Genomic DNA, 18,697 nt, shown 5'->3' on the forward strand with positions numbered 1-18,697 from the left:
CCAACTCTATGTGACTGGTACTGATGGCCATTGATCAGTGGTCATGACAATTTGCATATTAATGATCATAACCTGACCTCCCAGCCATTGTTCCATCACTGGGCTGGTTCCAGTCAAATGTGCTGTTTATAAGGTTGGAAACCTGCAGTCAGCTGAGACTGAAGGAGTGGGTGAGTGATGAAACGTTTCTCCCACTGAAAACATCCAGATGAACAGAATCAACTTTTGGGTTATGTGTAGGCAGTCAGGATTTTTACTGTGTCACCAGCTGCACACAAATGACTCTTTATTGGATGCTTTTGTCATCATCAAGACTCAAACGTTTTTCACTCCATAACGATGATTATTCTGACCCTGTTTTGGTCTTTAGGATGGCCTGGTTTATAAGATTGAGTCTGTAACAGCATCATGACAGTTTTATGGAAAAGTAATACATAAGCTTGTGCCCCAGTCACAATTTGTTGTTTTTCTTTATTTCAAGATGCATGATGACCAGAAGAACTAGTCATCCACCAAGCAGAAGTCTTCATCTTTATCTGGTAATGACTAAGCAGGTTACAGCTCGCACAACTGAGGCTGTCGCAACAGATTTATGATCACAACGCCTTTGCTCATCTGCTTCCTGCTTGTTTTCAGAAACCTCTGCTTTCATTTGAGACAAATAACCGAGAGCAGGGTGACTGTTGGGGTGAGAGTGTTAAAGTGTGTTAAGCTTTAAAGCTGTGCTGCTTTGAGTGACATGAGGCTGTCAGCAGCTCCCACTGCTAAAAGTTATCCTGAAACACAAGTCTCTGTATGTGTGTGTCTTCCTCCTCTTACACCCATGGCTTAAAGACATGTTCAAATAAGGGCATGAAGCCATTCAGAGGGTTTGGCCATCACCAGCCTGCCCTCTATAAAGGTGTCTTCTCCTTGTAGCTGCATCCACTGCAGCAGCATCTCGTCCTGAACAGAGCCTCCAGCATCAGACCTTTCTCCACCACTGCAGGTAACAAAGGTTTAAACTGGCACAATATTGATTAGAATTCAGAATAAACCACAGAGAGAATGTTTTGTTTTTCATCATCTCAAAGTGATGAGTAAATTTAACAACAGTAAACATAGAAAACAGGCAGACAGTTTTTTTTTCAGAGTCATTCTAGAGTAAAACAAAAGTTCAGTGAAAATCTGCACTGAAAAAATATTTAGACTAAGACCAAACTCATGTCTGTGAAACTGAGCCTAAAACTCTCATTTAGTCCTGACATCCTGCAGACTGTGAGAGTTTTTTAGTTTTTTTTATTAAAGACACTTTAAAATGAATTTTTAGACAAACATCTCCTGAAAGAGCAGAGCTGTTAATCTGGTTAATTATGGTGAGTTTTGGAGAATAGTCTGCAGATATTTGGACACTGTTATATATTGACTCATCTAATATTTCCATCCTTGTTAAACCCACTCAGATGGCTGGTCCTTACTGGGTTTCTGTAGCCGTCCTTGTTTTGATGACCGTTAGAAACGGTGAGACTGTTATTGACCCAAACCAGCTCGCACCAATTGTACAAGACATTCTGAACAGGTGAGTGAACGTTCTGTGAAATACAGAAGAAAAACTGAACATGATGATGATGATGATGTTTACAGCAGCTGTTTTTAACAAAGAAACTGTAGCAAGGTGTGAAAATGAATACAGAGTAACATGTGGCTAATATGCTATTAAAACTGTATCACACTGGACTCTAACACAGATCAGCCCCTCTGTCCTTTCACAAACTCTCAGGGAAACAAACCAACACTGTTGTGGTTTCATGTAAATCTTTCCAAGTGAAATCAACATCAGAACCTGTGTGTGTGTCTTTTGGCAGGTACACACCAAGCTACGGTGCAAACAACAACAGGTCAGTAACAAAGGTCACTTTAATCTGCAGCATAGTACTTACAGTGTGCTTTATAGTAACAGAAGCAAGCTGAGATCATCAGAGCTGCATGTAGAAGCAGAGACTGACAGAACAAATGCATCTTTACAAACTCACTGTCATTGACAATAATAGTCTCTGTTATGTTCTTTAGCTCTGACACGCTGGGTGTTGGTGAGACGAACATGAAACTGTCGTTAACCACAACCTGCCAATGTAACATGCAGACTTTATAGATCAATAAAACAAGTGTTGATTATTGAAGCAGGAGCATAAACACACAAACACAGCCAAAAGCAGTTTGTGTGTAATGGTGAGGTGCAGGTGGTAGAACACTTTATCCCGAACGTCGATTCTGTTCATCTGGTAGAAACGTTTCATCATCATCCAGCTGACTTCTTCAGTGTCAGCTGACTGCAGGTTTCCAACCTTATAAACATCCAGATGAACAGAATCAACTTTTTGTGGATTTCCTTACCTGATGCTTGAGCTGCATGAAGATGTGTTGCTGTTACACTTTCAAAACAACCAAAAGATTTAAATCAATTTTCCAAAAGTCAGAAAAAGACTGATTTCCTGAGCAAAAGGAGACTAAACTCACTTTGGCTGGTTTAACACTCTGGATACTTTTGTCTTCACGTTATAAAGAAAATGTTTTACAGGTGAATATTCTCTGTTTGCTTTGACAGAAAGTTTCCCATGTTCAGTGTGGCCGTGAGCGTCCCGTACAATGAACAAACAAACACGTTTGATATGAATGGAGTCCCTGATTATGGTGAAGTTGTGAGGGAGACGATTCTAAACTGTGACGTATACCAAGGTAACAGAGTGATGGCAGCCACAGTGCTGAAATGGCCCAATGTTCTCGATCAGTGTCCTAATGCTTATGTACAGTGGCCTGATGTTTTGCGGAAATGTCATAGAGAGCAGATGAAATGGGCTGAAGTTGAAAGGTTGTGTGGTGCTGATACAATCAAGTATGGCAGAGCTGATCATGCAGAGTTTCGAACCCTGCAGGATTTTCAACCTTTACTCGCAACACAATCCAAAGATGATCTGATGGTTTTCTACGTCCGTGACTCCCCATGTGATCAGAGATGTACCAACAAACTCGACGATCAGAATATTCTCACTATGATACAAGACATAACAAACTGGAAGAATTATGTTGTTGTGTTTTCAGATGTATTTAGACCTCGTGATAGTGGGCACCTACTTATGAATAACCTGGGTGAATCACTTAAGTGGCTTGGGAAGGCAATCGCAGATCGAGGGTCAAATGGTCTTCAGAACATATTCCGATGCCATGGGCAGCAAGAAATGAAGTGCTTTAGCTGCAATAACAATGGTGATGTTGCATTTGAATGTATTTTAGATAGTTTACCAACCTAAAAAGCAAACTATCTGATGTTGGGAGAAGTCAGGATAGTGGGGAGAAAGAGTAAGGGCAAGAAGAAGCAGAAGGGTAACATCCAGAGAGGAGTGATGAGAGAAAATCATCAGAATTAACCAGAGAGGGAAAAAGAAAAACAGAAAATGTAACCCATGCTTTGCATCGTTTTCCTGCATCCATGTTTAACTTTTAAATGTGTGTGTTCGTCACAGCAAGATTAACATGTGCTCCTGAAATCACAGCTGCATCGTGCACTCTGGTCATTCTGGTCCACGATACTGTCGGCGCCTCTGATTGTGTGAACTGAAACACAAACAGTGTGTGTGGAGCGAGTGTAATCCATTATAGCCTCTGATACTGTCTCTGATTAAAGCTTAATAAGCTGCATTAAAACATGTCACAGCTTGGATCTGGTCTGTCCTTCTTTTAAAGCTCGATGTTGTATTTTCTGTTTCTATGATTAAATATGAAGTTTGAGGTAAAGATGCTGCAGGTTTTCTATTCACGGGTCACTCCACAGAAACTCTGTCATACAAACTGTCGGCTCCCAGATTTGAAAGCCAACATGATAACCTCCTCCAGCCAGCGGTGTGGAGATCCAGCTAATTACAATCAAATCACTCAAAAGGATCCTCTGGAAACAGCAGAGTTATTGAAACAGAATCACATGAACACTGAAACATTACAACACACAGAGCAGCAAGCTGAGCAAAGCCCGGGTGTAGAGCCCGATGTCACCTCTGACCCTCCATAACTCCTGCAGCTGCTGATGGGTAACTTCCCCTCCTTGTCATCCAGACAAAAACAACAGATGCAGGTCAGGGGTTGGGCCGGGCGCCATCTTCAGATGGGGCAGCTTTGCTTTGCTTTGCTCTGCCACACAGCCGAAACATGACAGAATGCATGTTTGTAGTGATGGGCAGATGAAGCTTCATGAAGCACTGAAGCTTTTCATCCAATTGGTTCACCCCAGCACAAAGCTTCTTGAAGCTTCATTTGCTCTAGCAGGACACCTACTGGACGTAAAAATATTAGTTGGCATGAATTTGAAGAGTGTGGCCTTTTGCACACAGCCTGTAAATGTCAACAACAAAAGGAGTGTGTAAAACATGTATATTGTAGTGATGCAGTATACTGTGTATATTTATACTGGCAGTATGGGAAATGATCATTTACTGTGAGGTGAGGTGTGGTTGGGGTGTGGACAGTGGTTGTGCTTTTGTAACGTTGAGGTATGGACAGCTACACACTGAGGCTTTGAGCCTCAGTCCTGCCTGTTCACATTTTATTCTGTAAAAACTAAATTTTTACTGCTTTTATGACCTTTAGTGGGGAGAACATAGCTGGGATTTAATGATTTAACAAATCTTTTAAATCCTTTGTCCTCCACAATGCTAACTGGCTGGGAGTCCTCAATCACCATGGTAACCAGGTCTTCATCTATTGGAGATTGTTCTCCTGAGGAAAGACAATAAAGACAAAGCACAAATATAAATATCACACATGTAACTTATAACAGTTGTATAATATTGTTATATCATTTAGTAACATTACTGCATGCTATATTATCATGGCATTTGATGGCTCACCTGGTCTTGCTCCACAATCGGTGTCCCCCTTATTCTCATGCAAAGCTCTGTAGTGCCTAAGCATGGATGAGGTGTTGTTGTTATATCCCAGCTCCCTGGCACAGAGCAAACACTTCACCTTGTACAAAAGTCAAGACAGCTCAACATAAATTGTATTGCACCATCAGTATCATGAAAATACATCTTCTGTAGAAATTTACATACCTTGTTGGGAGGAATAAGATCAAAATGTTCCCACACAGGGGAGGACATCCTCCTCTTCTTAGCTGGCTCCATTCTCTCCTGACTTTCTCTCCTCACTCTCATAAACCTCCAAACTGTCTCTAACTCTCACTAACTGCAACTCTCCATCAAACACCCACATTTTGAATGAAGTCTGAGGGGTTTATATCTGTCATAGCTCGCGGCAAAGTTCGAACAACTTCATGAACCAGTCACGTGGTACAGCCGGGCAGCGAGGCTTCGGACGTCATCATTTTCAGCTCCTCCCATAAATAAAGCAAGCCTCGATACGCGCATCGCGGAAACGCCCCCTCCATTACTCGACACAAGCTTCGAAGCCTCAATACAGAACGTCACGTCACTACATGTGTGTGCCTGTTAGTGATGGTAAATTTGATTTTTTTTACTGAATCGAGTGTTAATGAGTCACTCACCAAAGTGAATTGGGTGTTTTGAGTCATTTGATTCACTGAGTCAGTTGACCAGAGAGTGCAAAAATTTTACATTTTCACTCAAACTTAATTTGTTTGACTTTTCATGTAAATCCCACTGCTAAGATGAATGATTAAAAACAACAACAACAACAACAACAACAACAACAACAACTATTTTATAGAGAACAAAGAGCCAAAATATTTCTAAAATTAAGCAATTTCTTATCAAAATTGCTTAATAAACATTTATTTTGTTTATTTGTATTTTATTAGTATTTTCCTTAAGTGTGTCAAATATATATTTTCTCATCTAAATGTCCACTGCGTTGTGAGCCAGGGGGCGGTAATGCGCCTTAACATTGGTTGCCAACCAAGAAGAAGAAGAAGCTGTGAGCCAGGAGGGAGGGGGTGAGTGAGTCCTGAGTGATTCGTTCGCTCTTTGATTCAGCACAGTAGCTCAAATGTGCTGTTAGCATGTTAGCAGCACGATGCTACTGTGAACCGAGGAGCTATTTTCTTGATGTGAGTTCAGAGCAGAAATGCTTTTGTTACGAAACTGGCTGTTGTTTTCCCCCCCACAATTTTAATTATAAGCTAGATATATTTCTACTAATGGAATTAGTTTGCTAACAGCAACAGGGATGAGTCAGTGAGTCAGTTGGGCTTGTGAGTCATGATTCACGAGTCAGTAAAGTGATTCTCGAGTATTGAACGATTCGTTCATGAATCGAACGTCACTAGTACCTGTTTGTCTGTGTCTATATGTCAGGTCGGGTCTTAGACTCCACCTCTCTGGAAACTCCCAGGCCCTTCTGGAGGCCTTTCTCCCCTCACCACACTCCCTGCCGGTGGCTGATGCCCTCAGAGGTCGGTGCGTTGGTGGTTCTTGGTGTCCGGGGCTGGGCGCTCAGGTATGTACCAGCTCACTCCCGGTGGCTACTTGGCGGGGCCTAGGTGCACACAGGTGTTCACTGTTCGTAGACTTAATAACGTGATGGTGTTGTGTTTAGTATGTTGCTCTGGTTTTTTGTTTTGCTTGTTTTCTTTTGTTTTTCTCTCAACAGGTGATCCAGGAGATTTTTTTTCCCCTTTCTCACTGTCCCTCGTCCCTTCTGTTTTTCTTTTCCTTCATCTTTCTCTCTCCCTTTCCTTTCCCTCAGTCATGTCTGTCCCGTCTGTAACAACTGAAAATATAATAAATAATAAAAACAAAGGTTGATCAAATGGACCAATACGGCAATGCCATGATGATCCATTTGGCAAAATAAATCCATTGGGTCTCCTTGTTGGTCTTCAGACAACAATTCTGACGGCTAAAGAACCAAATGGGACAGGCAAAAGGAAAAAAACAAAAACGAATTGAATTGCATTAAATTGAATTAACGAAAAAGGGGATCCGGCTACTCTGTTCAATAAATGATGTTTTACCCCTTTTTCCCAGAAGGCAGGAAAAGGACATTTCACTGTGTCCTTGTCAGGGGCGATTTTAGCCCCAAAGATTTCTTACTTTTTTGACAATATTTGCTGTTTTTGTGACACACTACTAAAAACGATAACATAGATGAAGACAACAGACGATGAGGACAGGGAGGAACAGGGGTTTAAATGCACCAAGGAGACAGTCACAGGGAACTCTGGACAACTGGAGACATTTAAGGATGCAGGGACTGACAGAGACGGGGAGGAAGTCTCATCGTGACGTGTAAAGTTTATTTTGCCTGGCTGGGCAGCTCTCTGGGTGCTCAGCGCCACCAAAGCTCTGATCCTAGAATCGCCTCTGGTCCTTGTCAAGTAAGCATTTATAAAGAAAGACCTGTTCACAGGGTGCCCCCTGATGGCAACAAGAATTAATCGCTGATAAAGTGGACTAACTGAAGGAGAATAACTGTAACATCAAATTCCTTTAAGGAGTGGACTTCCTTTGTATTACTCACTCGCAGTTGTCAGATTAAATTTTTGTGATGACTGGTTTTTACTGATGGACTGCTGTCACTGATGGTGACTAATGAACTAATGGTGAGCAACCCAGTCTTTAAATCCAGCTGGAACCTTTCTCATGGTTTTTCCACCCACTTTCCATTTTCACAGTGAACGATGACTTTGTTCTCTGGACCATAAAACCAGAGGCTCTGATATCTACGGTGCTGTTCTGTGATTTCACTGACCACAGTGATCTCTAACCTGGACTGAAACATGTTACGATACTGGTCTGAGGGGTTTTTGCACTTCCAGGTTCTTTCACTGTGTTTGTTCTTTAGCAGGAGTTTGATTAGAGGAAAGAAACCGGAGTTGTTTTAATGTGGTCGTAGATTTTTGTTGTTGTGACATTGAGTTTTGCCAGCAGGTGGCAGTGGCGGCTCAGATAAATAAGTAACTGGCAAAGTAATCCCTTATTACAAAAGTAATGCAGGCCAGTCAAGGTAATGGAAACCAACACTAAGACAGAACTGCTATTTTGCTGTTTCAGAACACCTGGACGAACGCTGCCTTCCTTCAGTGTGTAAAACAGTGTTGGCATTATTTTAACACATGCTAAGTAATGTCTGTAAATCTTAATTTGTAGGAGTTCTAGAAACAACAGCTTGATCTCTTCAGAAAGTTAAGACGAACTCTGTCAACTAAACTACTTTCAGCAGTAGCTGAATGTCTAATACTGTCATTTAATGATTGACCTATTACTTACTTTGGAGGAGTGTGCCAGGTCCCGTGGGTGTCTTTGTCAGCAAAAGTGCTGCAAAACAGAAAAATTTTAAACAGTTTTTACAAAATCTGCCTTTTTGCTTCTGTGGTTTGGTCCTGGTGTGTGTTTCTCTGTGGCTGTGGATTTTCCACTTTGTTTTTCAACGTTGCAGGTTTGCTGCAGTGTCCTCGATGCACCTCCTCACAGTTCTTACATTTCCCCTGACATTCTCAAACACAGTCTCCCTCAATGATAAACTCTGTCAGAGAACGTTTTTGGGACGTTTTGGAAAATCAAAAATCTGGTGTCGACTGCTCCATTCTGGATGTGCAAAGCTTGCTCAGTCTCATCATCAGATTCAAACTGTAACAGGCTAACAGCAGCAAACTCAGCACAGCTTTATCTCTGACATCACTGAGTGAGTCTTTAGACGGGTCGGTCTCTCTTTAATGTCAGCTGATGTCATCTCTCATAAACAGCTTTTCTAAACATTTAGAAGCTGCGTTTACACATGTAGTGTTACACACTTACTCGTTAGTGTTACTCATCTGTAGTCGCTGAGAAACTGGGAAGATTTGCTAAACTACATGTGTATATATATCAGTTTTACTATGTAAACTGAGTCGGAGCTTTTTAAGACACCTGGAAAAAAAAACATGTTTAATTACCTCATATTAATCAATATATGTAATTATCAATTACTAAGTAATAGTGTATAGCTTTAGTGCAGTTCTTAAGTTTTTAAAAGTAACACTTCAATTTCAAACTACTTCTGAAAAAATCTGTTGTTTCTGCCTTATGGTCAAATATCTATAGTCAATATGTGAGTCACGATGATGAGTTAAAATTTTTGTGGCAGCTGCAAAATAAACCAGCTTCAAATACCATAATTCTGGTAGTTTGTTGGAAATATAAAGAGGATTTAGAACAACTGAGTTTACACACAAAACGTCCCCCATGCAGGACTGAGTGCCATTTTGGGCACATTACTCTTTCTGATATATTTTTTTTAGCATTTTCCACCTTTGGATGGTGTAGAACAGAGACTGCACAGGAAACCAGGGACAGAGTGGGGCTGATTTGACAAGACAGCACCTCATACATGAAACAGAAAATGCCGTCTGATCTGGACTTTAGGCCTCGGTTGGTGACCTCAGGAACACAGCTGCTTTCCCATCGTGCCGTTGCTTAGATTTGTACAGTGGCTTTAACTAGTTTACTGTTTTCATTGGGTTTTTTTAACTTGTTCTTTTGTAGAAGTTGTTCCCGTTTGCTTAATTATAGAGGCACCGGCTCACATTATACTCAGCTTTTTACTTCTCTCACTTGTTTTGTTTGTGACTGCGCTCACTACCTGTGTAGTTTATGTGGTGTAGTTTTACAACATGTTTTCACACACAATAAAGATGTGATGTGTAGACTTCAATTTAGACTTTAATTCAAGGAGATTATAGAAAATACTAAGACCAAAGACTTGCATTTTAGGTTAACTTGTCATTTTAGATGAACTTATTACTTTAATATTATAAGCAGACAATCTTCATATCAAATGCAAGATACAGACGCAAAGAATAGCTACTAGTGACTACTCTCTACTCAAATGTATGGTAGTGGGCCTATGGCAATGATAAAATGTAATTTTTCTTGCTACATTCTCTTCCCACAAATATCCTCAGTCACACAGCATGAGGGTGCAATGGATGGTTTCATGAAGATTAAACGCTGTCACTAGAGCTAAATCCAGGTAAACACCTCTGTCAATATTTACTGATATAGATTGAAGCAGCTCTTCCTCCTCTTACACCCATGGCTTAAAGACATGTTCAAATAAGGGCATGAAGCCATTCAGAGGGTTTGGCCATCATCAGCCTGCCCTCTATAAAGGTGTCTTCTCCTTGTAGCTGCATCCACTGCAGCAGCATCTCGTCCTGAACAGAGCCTCCAGCATCAGACCTTTCTCCACCACTGCAGGTAACAAAGGTTTAAACTGGCACAATATTGATTGCAACTTAGAGTAAACCACACAGAATATTTTTCACTACGTTCAAGTGATGAGTAAATTTGTCTCTCTTTAAAGACAGATAAAGTAGAAAACAGGCAGACAGATTTTTTTCAGTGTCATTCCAGGAGAAAATAAAAGTTCAGTGAAAATCTGCACTGAAAAAATGTTCAGACTAAGACCAAACTCATGTCTGTGAAACTGAGCCTAAAACTCTCATTTAGTCCTGACATCCTGCAGACTGTGAAATGTTTTTTGTTACAGACACTTGAATTTTTAGACAAACATCTCCTGAAAGAGCAGAGCTGTTAATCTGGTTAATTATGGTGAGTTTTGGAGAATAGTCTGCAGATATTTGGACACTGTTATATATTCACTCATCTAATTTTTCCATCCTTGTTAAACCCACTCAGATGGCTGCTCCTTACTGGGTTTCTGTAGCCGTCCTTGTTTTGATGACCGTTACAAACGGTGAGACTGTTATTGACCCACACCAGCTTGCACCAATTGTACAAGACATTCTGAACAGGTGAGTGAACGTTCTGTGAAATACAGAAGAAAAACTGAACATGATGATGATGATGATGTTTACAGCAGCTGTTTTTAACAAACAAACTGTAGCAAGGTGTGAAAATGAATACAGAGTAACATGTGGCTAATATGCTATTAAAAGCTGTATCACACTGTGTTGAGCAGTGCAGTGTCAACTCAAAGGGAAAATATTGTTTACTTCTCTGGAAACACATCCATACACAATACATCCTGTTAGAAAGTCCTCCTGTCCGGTCATGCGTTACCTGTGTAACCCCTGGTCAGCTTCTCTTTCCAGCGCTGTGTAAATAAAACTCTCTGGACTCGAGGTAGGTAGAGCTCAGGCGTGATTTATTCCCCTTTTTGCGGGTCCCTGCAATAACATGGGACATGAATAACCATGGGTTTCAGCAACAGGATTCCGCCCAAACACAGCGAAAGCTTCATTGCTACTCACTATAGGCTTATGATCGTATAGTGGAACTCTTAGTTTTCCCAAATAAATAAAAACAAATATTGATTGAAAAATAAAATGGCAACAATACTTATCACGGAAAATAAAATAGAAACATTACTGCGTTGTGGTTTAGATAACAAAAGAAAAATTAATTCACTTAAATGCACATTCATGTAAATATAAATAAACCAAAGCCAAAATTCCCTTTTACGTACAATAGTAAATGGAACAATGCTGCCATCTACTGGGCAAACTTAATAAGCAATATGTCTTAAACAGAATTAGCCTGCAGCTCAACCATATACATGTTTCAAAGTACCTGCAATAACATGGGACATGAATAACCATGGGTTTCAGCAACAGGATTCCGCCCAAACTATTGAGAGAAGTTTCAAAATTATTAGACACGACAGCCTCCTCTAGCTGTTAGCCGCTAGCTCCACGTGTCCATTTTTCCTACCGTCTAATCTATTAACTGCAAAACACGGTCATAAACCTGAAATCTACTCAAATACTGCCGTATGGGCAGTTCATGCAATTAGTGCACTGTCATATTAGCTTCAATGAGGATTTTCAAATATGTTTTAAACTCATGCTCTGTGAGAGCGGACGGAGAGGAACTTACCACAGCGAAAGCTTCATTGCTACTAACGATAGGCTTAGGGGGTAGCCCGTTTACCAGTAGCAGACTACCGCTGCGGATTTTCAAAATAAAAGTTCCAAAATAAACCCATGGTTGCAATCCCAAGTTTAACAGGAATTTAACAACAACAAAACCATATCCATTCTTTTACATCGTTACATACACCCCCCTTAAATTCTGTTAAACTCCAAACCAGTTCAAGGGAGTATCAAGGGCCAGAAACAAAAGAACTATGAACAGCAGGTGCTTCGGGGTAAAATCGATACACTAATATTAATCATTGTCGATACAGAATCCTTTTATATAAAAGTGTCGAGACATTGGGTGGTACCAAGCCCAATACCTTCAACAGACTAGAGAAGATGCCATCTACACCTCCTTAACATCACATATAAGAGCACCCGAAATAATACTCCAAATCACATCCTGGACCACACAAAAAAATAAGTCGAAAGATACATGAAACCAAGTCAATTCCCTCAGAGCTAAAACATACTAGTCAGAAATGCAAAAACTGACCCTGAAACAGAAGAAGTTTCCTCAACTTTCTGCGCTGCCATCTCACAAATCAGTCTCTTGGGAGGCCTAACACTTCTCCCATACCTAGTGATAGCTAACCCATCCATGCCCGCCTGAATACTCTGAGGCTGTGTGCAAATAGCAAGATCTAAGTCAACATCAGCCATGGGAACTACAGGAGCCACGGCAACAGGTTCAGAGCCTTGACGGAGAGCAGCATCACTGCTCACGGGAGCAAGCAAGGGGAATTCACTAATGGAGTTTTCAAACACTTCAGCATTAACTTCAGGGGGTGGGTCCTCCGCTGCGATAGAGCCACTGCTGGGGTCCACATCGCAGAGGGAACCTTCAACTTCCACCGGCTCATCATTAGCGAGACCCTGTATCTCTGGCGTTTTCAGCAGCCAGTCCAGTGTCCTGTCATGATGATCCATCTGTGTTGACCTCACAGACCCTTGGTCATCTCCACTGTTCGGGTTCCCTCCGTCCAAGTCAGCACGGGAGGCCAGACTCCCTTCCACACCTAAGCCCAGGAAGTTAACAGGGAGAAGGAGGTTCCTGTGTACAACTCTTTCCTTGCCTGTGTGGCTCTCTCTTATCCTGTACACATTGAGCCCAGACCTAACTGACACAACATCATAAGGCGTGGGATCCCACTTGTCGGCTAACTTTCTTTTTCCCCTTTCACCACGATTGGCCAACAACACTCTATCACCTACAGCCAGAGGTGAGCCTTTGACTTTGCGGTTGTAGAGTCTGGCATGGCGCGCTTGCTCGTGAAAAGCGTGGTTCTGGGCAATCTGTGAGGCATCAAACAGGTCTTTCCGCAACCGTGAGACAAACTCATGGTGGCTGATCACATCATCATTTTGCAGCACATGTTGGAACATCATGTCAACAGGGAGCCGTGGGACTCGCCCAAACATGACATAAAAGGGGGCCAAACCAGTCGTCTCATGCACTGTGCAATTGTAGCAGAACGTGACAGTGCGTAACATCTGAGGCCACCTAGCCTTGGCTGTAGAAGGGAGAGTCCTCAGCATATTCCCAAGTGTCCTGTTGAACCGTTCAGTGACCCCATTGCCCATAGGATGATATGGCGTAGTATGCGATTTCTGCACACCTGCCATCTCTAAGAGGTCAAATTCAAATTCAAATTCTAATTTTATTTGTCACACACACACAACCATACACAGTATGACATGGGGGTGAAATGCTTGTAGCTGTACAATGCCCGACCATTAATTAATTAACCATTAGGTCCTTCAACAGTCTGCTCTCAAAGTTTGATCCCTGATCCGAATGAATCCTCTTGGGAAAGCCATAAACACAAAAGAAATCATCCCACAACCTGCGTGCGACATGTTTTGCGGACTGGTTTCGGCAGGGGAAGGCATGTGCCATCTTGGAGAAATGATCGGTTACGACCAGGACATCCACTTTCTTATTATCGCTGAGCTCAGCAGTCCAAAAGTCTATGCACACTAGCTCCATCGGCTCTGACGTCTGGATGTTCTCTAGTGGTGCACAGGCATGAGGTTCAGGTGTTTTTCCAACCACACATCTCTCACACTGTTGAACATGGTTGGTTATGTCTCTCTCCATCCCGACCCAGAAAAACCTCTCACGGGCGAGGGAAAGTGTTCGTGCCTGGCCCTGATGGCCTGCATTATCATGAAGGCTGAGGAGGACTTGAACCTTCAGGCTATCAGGAACAACAAACTGAAAAATCTTCTTACTCAAGCGGTGATGCCTTATCACCCTGTACAGGATGCCGTTCTGTACTTTAAGCTTCTTCCACTGCCTGAGAAGTCCACCAACACCACCTGGTTCTGAAGCTGCTTCTCGCCTCGTAGCCTTCCTTTTTCTTCGCACATAGAAAAGGACTCTGTTTATTGCCTGATCTTGTTGCTGAAGGCTCGAGAGCTGGCTTTGGGGAAGAGGAACGACCGGGTCCACCTCAGGGAGCTGTGATAAAGGTGGGTTGACATTGGTCAAACCATGGTCACACTGCGCACTCAGCACAGCTGACACCTCATCAGCATCGATCGAACCCCTCTCGCTCTGAAGGTCGCACTCAGAAACAGAGTCTGGTGAGTCTGGCTCTGTGTCTTGAACAATGTGGCAATTGTTAGTCAGCCGAAAAGCATCCTGCACAGTACCTCTCACAACCCCGTTGACCTCATCTAGCAACATAAGGTTCTTTCAGCAAACGATGACCAATACATGACTCGACAAATGGTTCACGGCTCAAAGCATCAGCAACTGTATTTCTAACCCCTGGCACATACTTTAGATCAAAATCATATGCCGCAAGCTTCGCCACCCATCTCTGCTCACAAGCATCTAAACGTGGCTTTGTCAAGATGTAGGACAAGGGGTTATTGTCTGTCCAAGCCGTGAAGTGCCTTCCTTTCAGCCAGTGGCTGAACTTGTCACACACGGCCCATTTAAGCGCCAAGAACTCTAGTCTGTGCGCTGGGTAGTTCATCTGAGACCGTGACAATGTCTTGCTGGCAAAGGCAACAGGTCGAGCCACTGTCTCGCCAGGAGAAACCTGTGAGAGTACTGCCCCGATGCCATCAAAGGAGGCATCAACCGCCAGGATGAAAGGCTCACTAAAGTTGGGATGAGCCAGGGTGACAACATTAGCTAGTTCCATCTTGAGCGTTTGAAATGATGTGCGGCATGCTGATGTCCAGTCACTTGGTGTCAGAGATGGTTTGGCAGAGGGTTGCTTCCTGAGCTTCTTTCCTTTCCTCCCATGGGGAATTGCCTGTCGTCCCGAAAGTAACCTGAACAAGGGCTTGGCCTTCGCAGAACAATCAGGGATGAAATGTTGGTAATAGAGGATCATTCCTAAGAAGGACCGGATCTTCTTCTGGGAGGGAGTCACACCATCGCTCTCCATAAGCTGTTCTTCCCTGATGTTGGTAATGGTGTTAACCTTGTCCGGATCAGTTCTCACACCATCCGCACAAATGACATGTCCAAGAAATCTAACTGACCTCTTAAGAAGATGGCATTTCTTAGGGGCCAGCTTAAGGTTGTGACTCCTCAACCGAGAGAAGACCATCTCAAGACGCTGAAGGGCAGTTGCCTCGTCAGGTGCAAACACCATCAAGTCGTCCAAGTAACAAAGCAAGCTGCTGAAATTCTCGTCACCAAAGATCGACATCATCATTCTCATGAATGTCGCCGGACTGTTCGACAGGCCCTGAGGCATCCGGTTGTACTCATGGAGACCAAAGGGCGAGGAGAATGCTGTGTATTTCTTGTGAGGCTCGTAGAGAGGCACATTGTAAAATCCAGAGGTCAAATCCATTGTTGAAAAGAGAACATTTCCACTGAGAGCAGCCAGGGCGTCGGCTTGGTGTGGCAGCGGGTGCGCGTCTTTAACAGTCTTTGCATTGAGCCATCTGAAATCAGTGCAAATGCGCAGGCTGCCATCCTTCTTCCACACCAAGACCAGCGGCGATGCATACTCACTGTTCGACTTCCGGATTATGTCCCTTTCTTCCATCTCATTCAGAGCAGTTCTTAGCTTCTCATACTGACTTGGCGGTACTCTGCGATAAGGCAAACGGAAAGGCTTCTCATCCACAAGGTGTATTTTGTGGACAAAATCGGTAGCTTCTCCACAGTCCATTTTATCCTTAGAAAAGATAGACTCATACTTTTCCACAAGCTGCAGAAGCTGATCTTTCCATCTGTCAGACACCTCACAACTGTCTAAGTCCAAGTCTTGTAGTCCTAGTCTGTGCAAGAGTTCCTTCCTTTGTTCAACAGACCTTATGGGAACAGAACCCTGTTCAAAAGAGTGGCTGTTAGACATGATCTTTTCAGGGGGAGACAGCTCTTCAACTGCGACACAGGGGTAGACATCAGCGATTTTACAGTTCTTCCTCAGAATCACACGCTTGTTGCTGGGGTTAATCACCTTGAGAGGAACCCATTTGTCACCCCACAATGATGAGACGGAGCGGCCAACCAGGAAGTCTCTGGGTCTACACCGTGACTGTGTAGGCTCAACAATAACAGTGCAGCCTGCTGATAGAGGTGAAGAGGGAGGTAATTTACCCCACACAAGGTGTTCCTGAAGGGGTTCCAGCGTAACACGCTGTCTCAACTTCACTGTGCCAATCTTATCAGGCACCGCCCCTCCTCGCCAACGCTCAACATTGGAAAGCATGGATAAAAACTGTCTACAGTCATCATTGGTGACATCACCTGAAATAGATACAAGCCTCCAATACTCATCCGTATTCTTCATTACATGAATCAACGACTTAATAGCGTTACTGCCAACAATCATGTCGTCACTTTGGCCTGGAATAACCAGCGTGGGGATGAGCAGCTTGAAACCATAAAGAGTCACTTCCAAATCACAAACTGCTTTAGGTTGGAACTGGTGACCCCCAGCACCAACAAAAACAATGTCATTAGCTGGTTCGAGCTTCAGATCAGGGCAGGACTGTAAAAGCCGCGTAGCAGTAGCCTCACTAATAGAGCACGACATAGAGCCACTGTCGATCATGGCTCTCAGTGAAACTCCGCCCACAGTCCCCACAGTCATATAAAACAAACTGTCAGATTTCTTAATTCTTTGCGTCATTTGGAAGACAACTGTCGTACCAGGTGGCGAAGTGGAGCACAGAGATTCATACATGGATCCCAGGTCATCGCTGTCGCAAGTGGGAGAGTCACTCAGATGATCCACACTTTCCTCCCTCAAATGTGGATCAACTAGTTTTCCGACCGTCGAGGGGCAGAAGACGACGAGGATCCAGGACAGGCACGCCTGGTGTGGTCAGGTGAGTGGCACAGAAAACAGAGTTTGTGATCTCGGCAGTGCATGAAAGCTGTGTGAGACATATCATGACAGACGGAGCAGGGCTTATCATGTAGGCCCTCAATCCTGGAACGTCTGGAGTTAGGCCGCGTGGTCAAACCAGGCTGAAAGGATCTTTGCAGAAGAACCTTCTCAAGCATGCCTATGAGCCGCTCCAAAGTAGCTGAATCTGTCGACTGTGGCTGAATGTGCTTCTCTGTTGGCTGGACAGGCAACGCTGTTGATATCTGCTGCGCATTCACTGCAACTCTCTCGGCCGTCGTGCTGCTTGAGTTCAACGTTCCTCCAGAGTGGGACTCACACAGGATTTCCTGGACCTCATTGGCTGTCCATTTATCAATTGTCTTTGATCTAAAGATCATGGCAAGCTCAGGGGAGGGACAGTTTTTGATGAACATTTGGGTGACCTCAGTGCTGGGGCTACCCAATGCCTGTCCTCGTTCCTTCAGGCGCTCAACAGCAAGATCAACAGCACGGTGCAGCCTAAGCCAATAATCGAATGCACTTTCGCCTTTCTCTGGGAGAGTGGTGTAGAAGTCTGCCAGTGGAAGAGGTGAGCACTGAGCAGAGTCAAAGTGTCTCCTCAGGATTCCAAAAATAGCCTCAGGATCACGTGTGACATCTACGACACTGTTTCTAATGCCAACCTGGACCACATCCTTAGCCTTGCCTCTCAAATGAACAAGAATCTCCTCAGCCTGTTCTTCGGGTCTCAGACTCCCCAGCTTTATAAAGGCTCTCATCAGATCCTCCCACTCTCTCACAGAAATGAGATCAGAACCATCCCCTCTGAAGCATGGTGGGTCCTTAAGCTTCCTGTGGGACACAAACTGCACCGGCGCAGCATCAACAGCAGATGTAGATGACACAGCATGGAAAGGTGTGGCCGTAGGTGCAGGTAAGGGGGTACTAGCAGACGGGCTGAGCTGGGTTAAGATACTCTGCGCTACTCTCTGACCAACCAGTTGGATCACATCCCCCATCTGACTCACAATCTCCGTGGCAATAGTATCTGGGTTAGGAGAAGGTGAACTGTTGTTCTGAGACGTGTGTGACACATGGCTAGGGGGAGGGACAACAACCCCTTCACTGGACTGGGGCCCTGGGATCCCCTGACTATCCCCCCTAACAAAACCACGCCCACTAACAGGAGTGTCATAACGCAAACGCAAAGGGGAACATAACAACCCCCTACCCCTACCAACAACATTAGGAGTACTCGATCCCTCCTCTGTGATGTCCATCACAACAACTAGAATAAAACAAAAATGCTATATATGCTCCTTTTTCTTTTTTTTTTAATGTGTCAGAAAGAACAACAATGAATCACAAACGTGCAGCGCTGAAACTGGCCCACGTTGCTGAGAGGAGTCCACCGTCCAAACACTCGATTGACGGCTCACGGCACCAATGTAACCCCAGGTCAGCTTCTCTTTCCAGCGCTGTGTAAATAAAACTCTCTGGACTCGAAGTGGGTAGAGCT

The 18,697-nt window shown here is 43.6% G+C and overlaps 3 protein-coding genes across 8 annotated transcripts in view; 2 read left to right on the plus strand and 1 right to left on the minus strand.

The window, feature by feature from the left end:
* The first annotated feature begins 681 nt into the window (after positions 1-681).
* Positions 682-3,680, plus strand: LOC113024842 (uncharacterized). 2 transcript variants are annotated; one of them, XM_026172207.1, is made up of 5 exons: positions 682-988; positions 1,310-1,355; positions 1,443-1,558; positions 1,845-1,877; positions 2,585-3,680. In XM_026172207.1, exons 2-5 carry the CDS (start codon positions 1,353-1,355, stop codon positions 3,285-3,287), a joined length of 855 nt encoding a protein of 284 aa, XP_026027992.1. In that variant the 5' UTR covers positions 682-988; positions 1,310-1,352; the 3' UTR covers positions 3,288-3,680. The 2 variants fall into 2 exon arrangements, with proteins under 2 accessions (XP_026027992.1, XP_026027993.1); XM_026172208.1 differs by lacking the exon at positions 1,310-1,355.
* Positions 3,681-6,419: 2,739 nt separating this feature from the next.
* The window catches only part of LOC113023555 (E3 ubiquitin-protein ligase TRIM21-like), a 29,225-nt gene continuing 16,947 nt past the window's right edge, over positions 6,420-18,697 (plus strand). For 2 of the 5 annotated variants that reach the window (XR_003272594.1, XR_003272593.1), the window contains exons 1-3: positions 7,167-10,184; positions 10,477-10,538; positions 10,626-10,741. The gene's annotated coding sequence lies outside the window, so the exon portion shown is untranslated. Of the gene's footprint in view, positions 6,445-7,166; positions 10,185-10,476; positions 10,539-10,625; positions 10,742-18,697 lie in introns of those variants that run through there. The other 3 variants (XM_026169640.1, XM_026169641.1, XM_026169642.1) reach the window with 3 other exon arrangements.
* On the minus strand, positions 11,348-13,498 carry LOC113023556 (uncharacterized). Its single transcript, XM_026169646.1, has 2 exons — positions 11,826-13,498; positions 11,348-11,576 (listed from the first exon to the last, which is right to left on the minus strand). Exon 1 carries the CDS (start codon positions 13,490-13,492, stop codon positions 12,329-12,331), a length of 1,164 nt encoding a protein of 387 aa, XP_026025431.1. The 5' UTR covers positions 13,493-13,498; the 3' UTR covers positions 11,348-11,576; positions 11,826-12,328.

Source organism: Astatotilapia calliptera, chromosome 6 (genome assembly GCF_900246225.1).
Source record: "Astatotilapia calliptera chromosome 6, fAstCal1.2, whole genome shotgun sequence".
In the NCBI taxonomy this organism is placed as follows: domain Eukaryota; kingdom Metazoa; phylum Chordata; class Actinopteri; order Cichliformes; family Cichlidae; genus Astatotilapia; species Astatotilapia calliptera.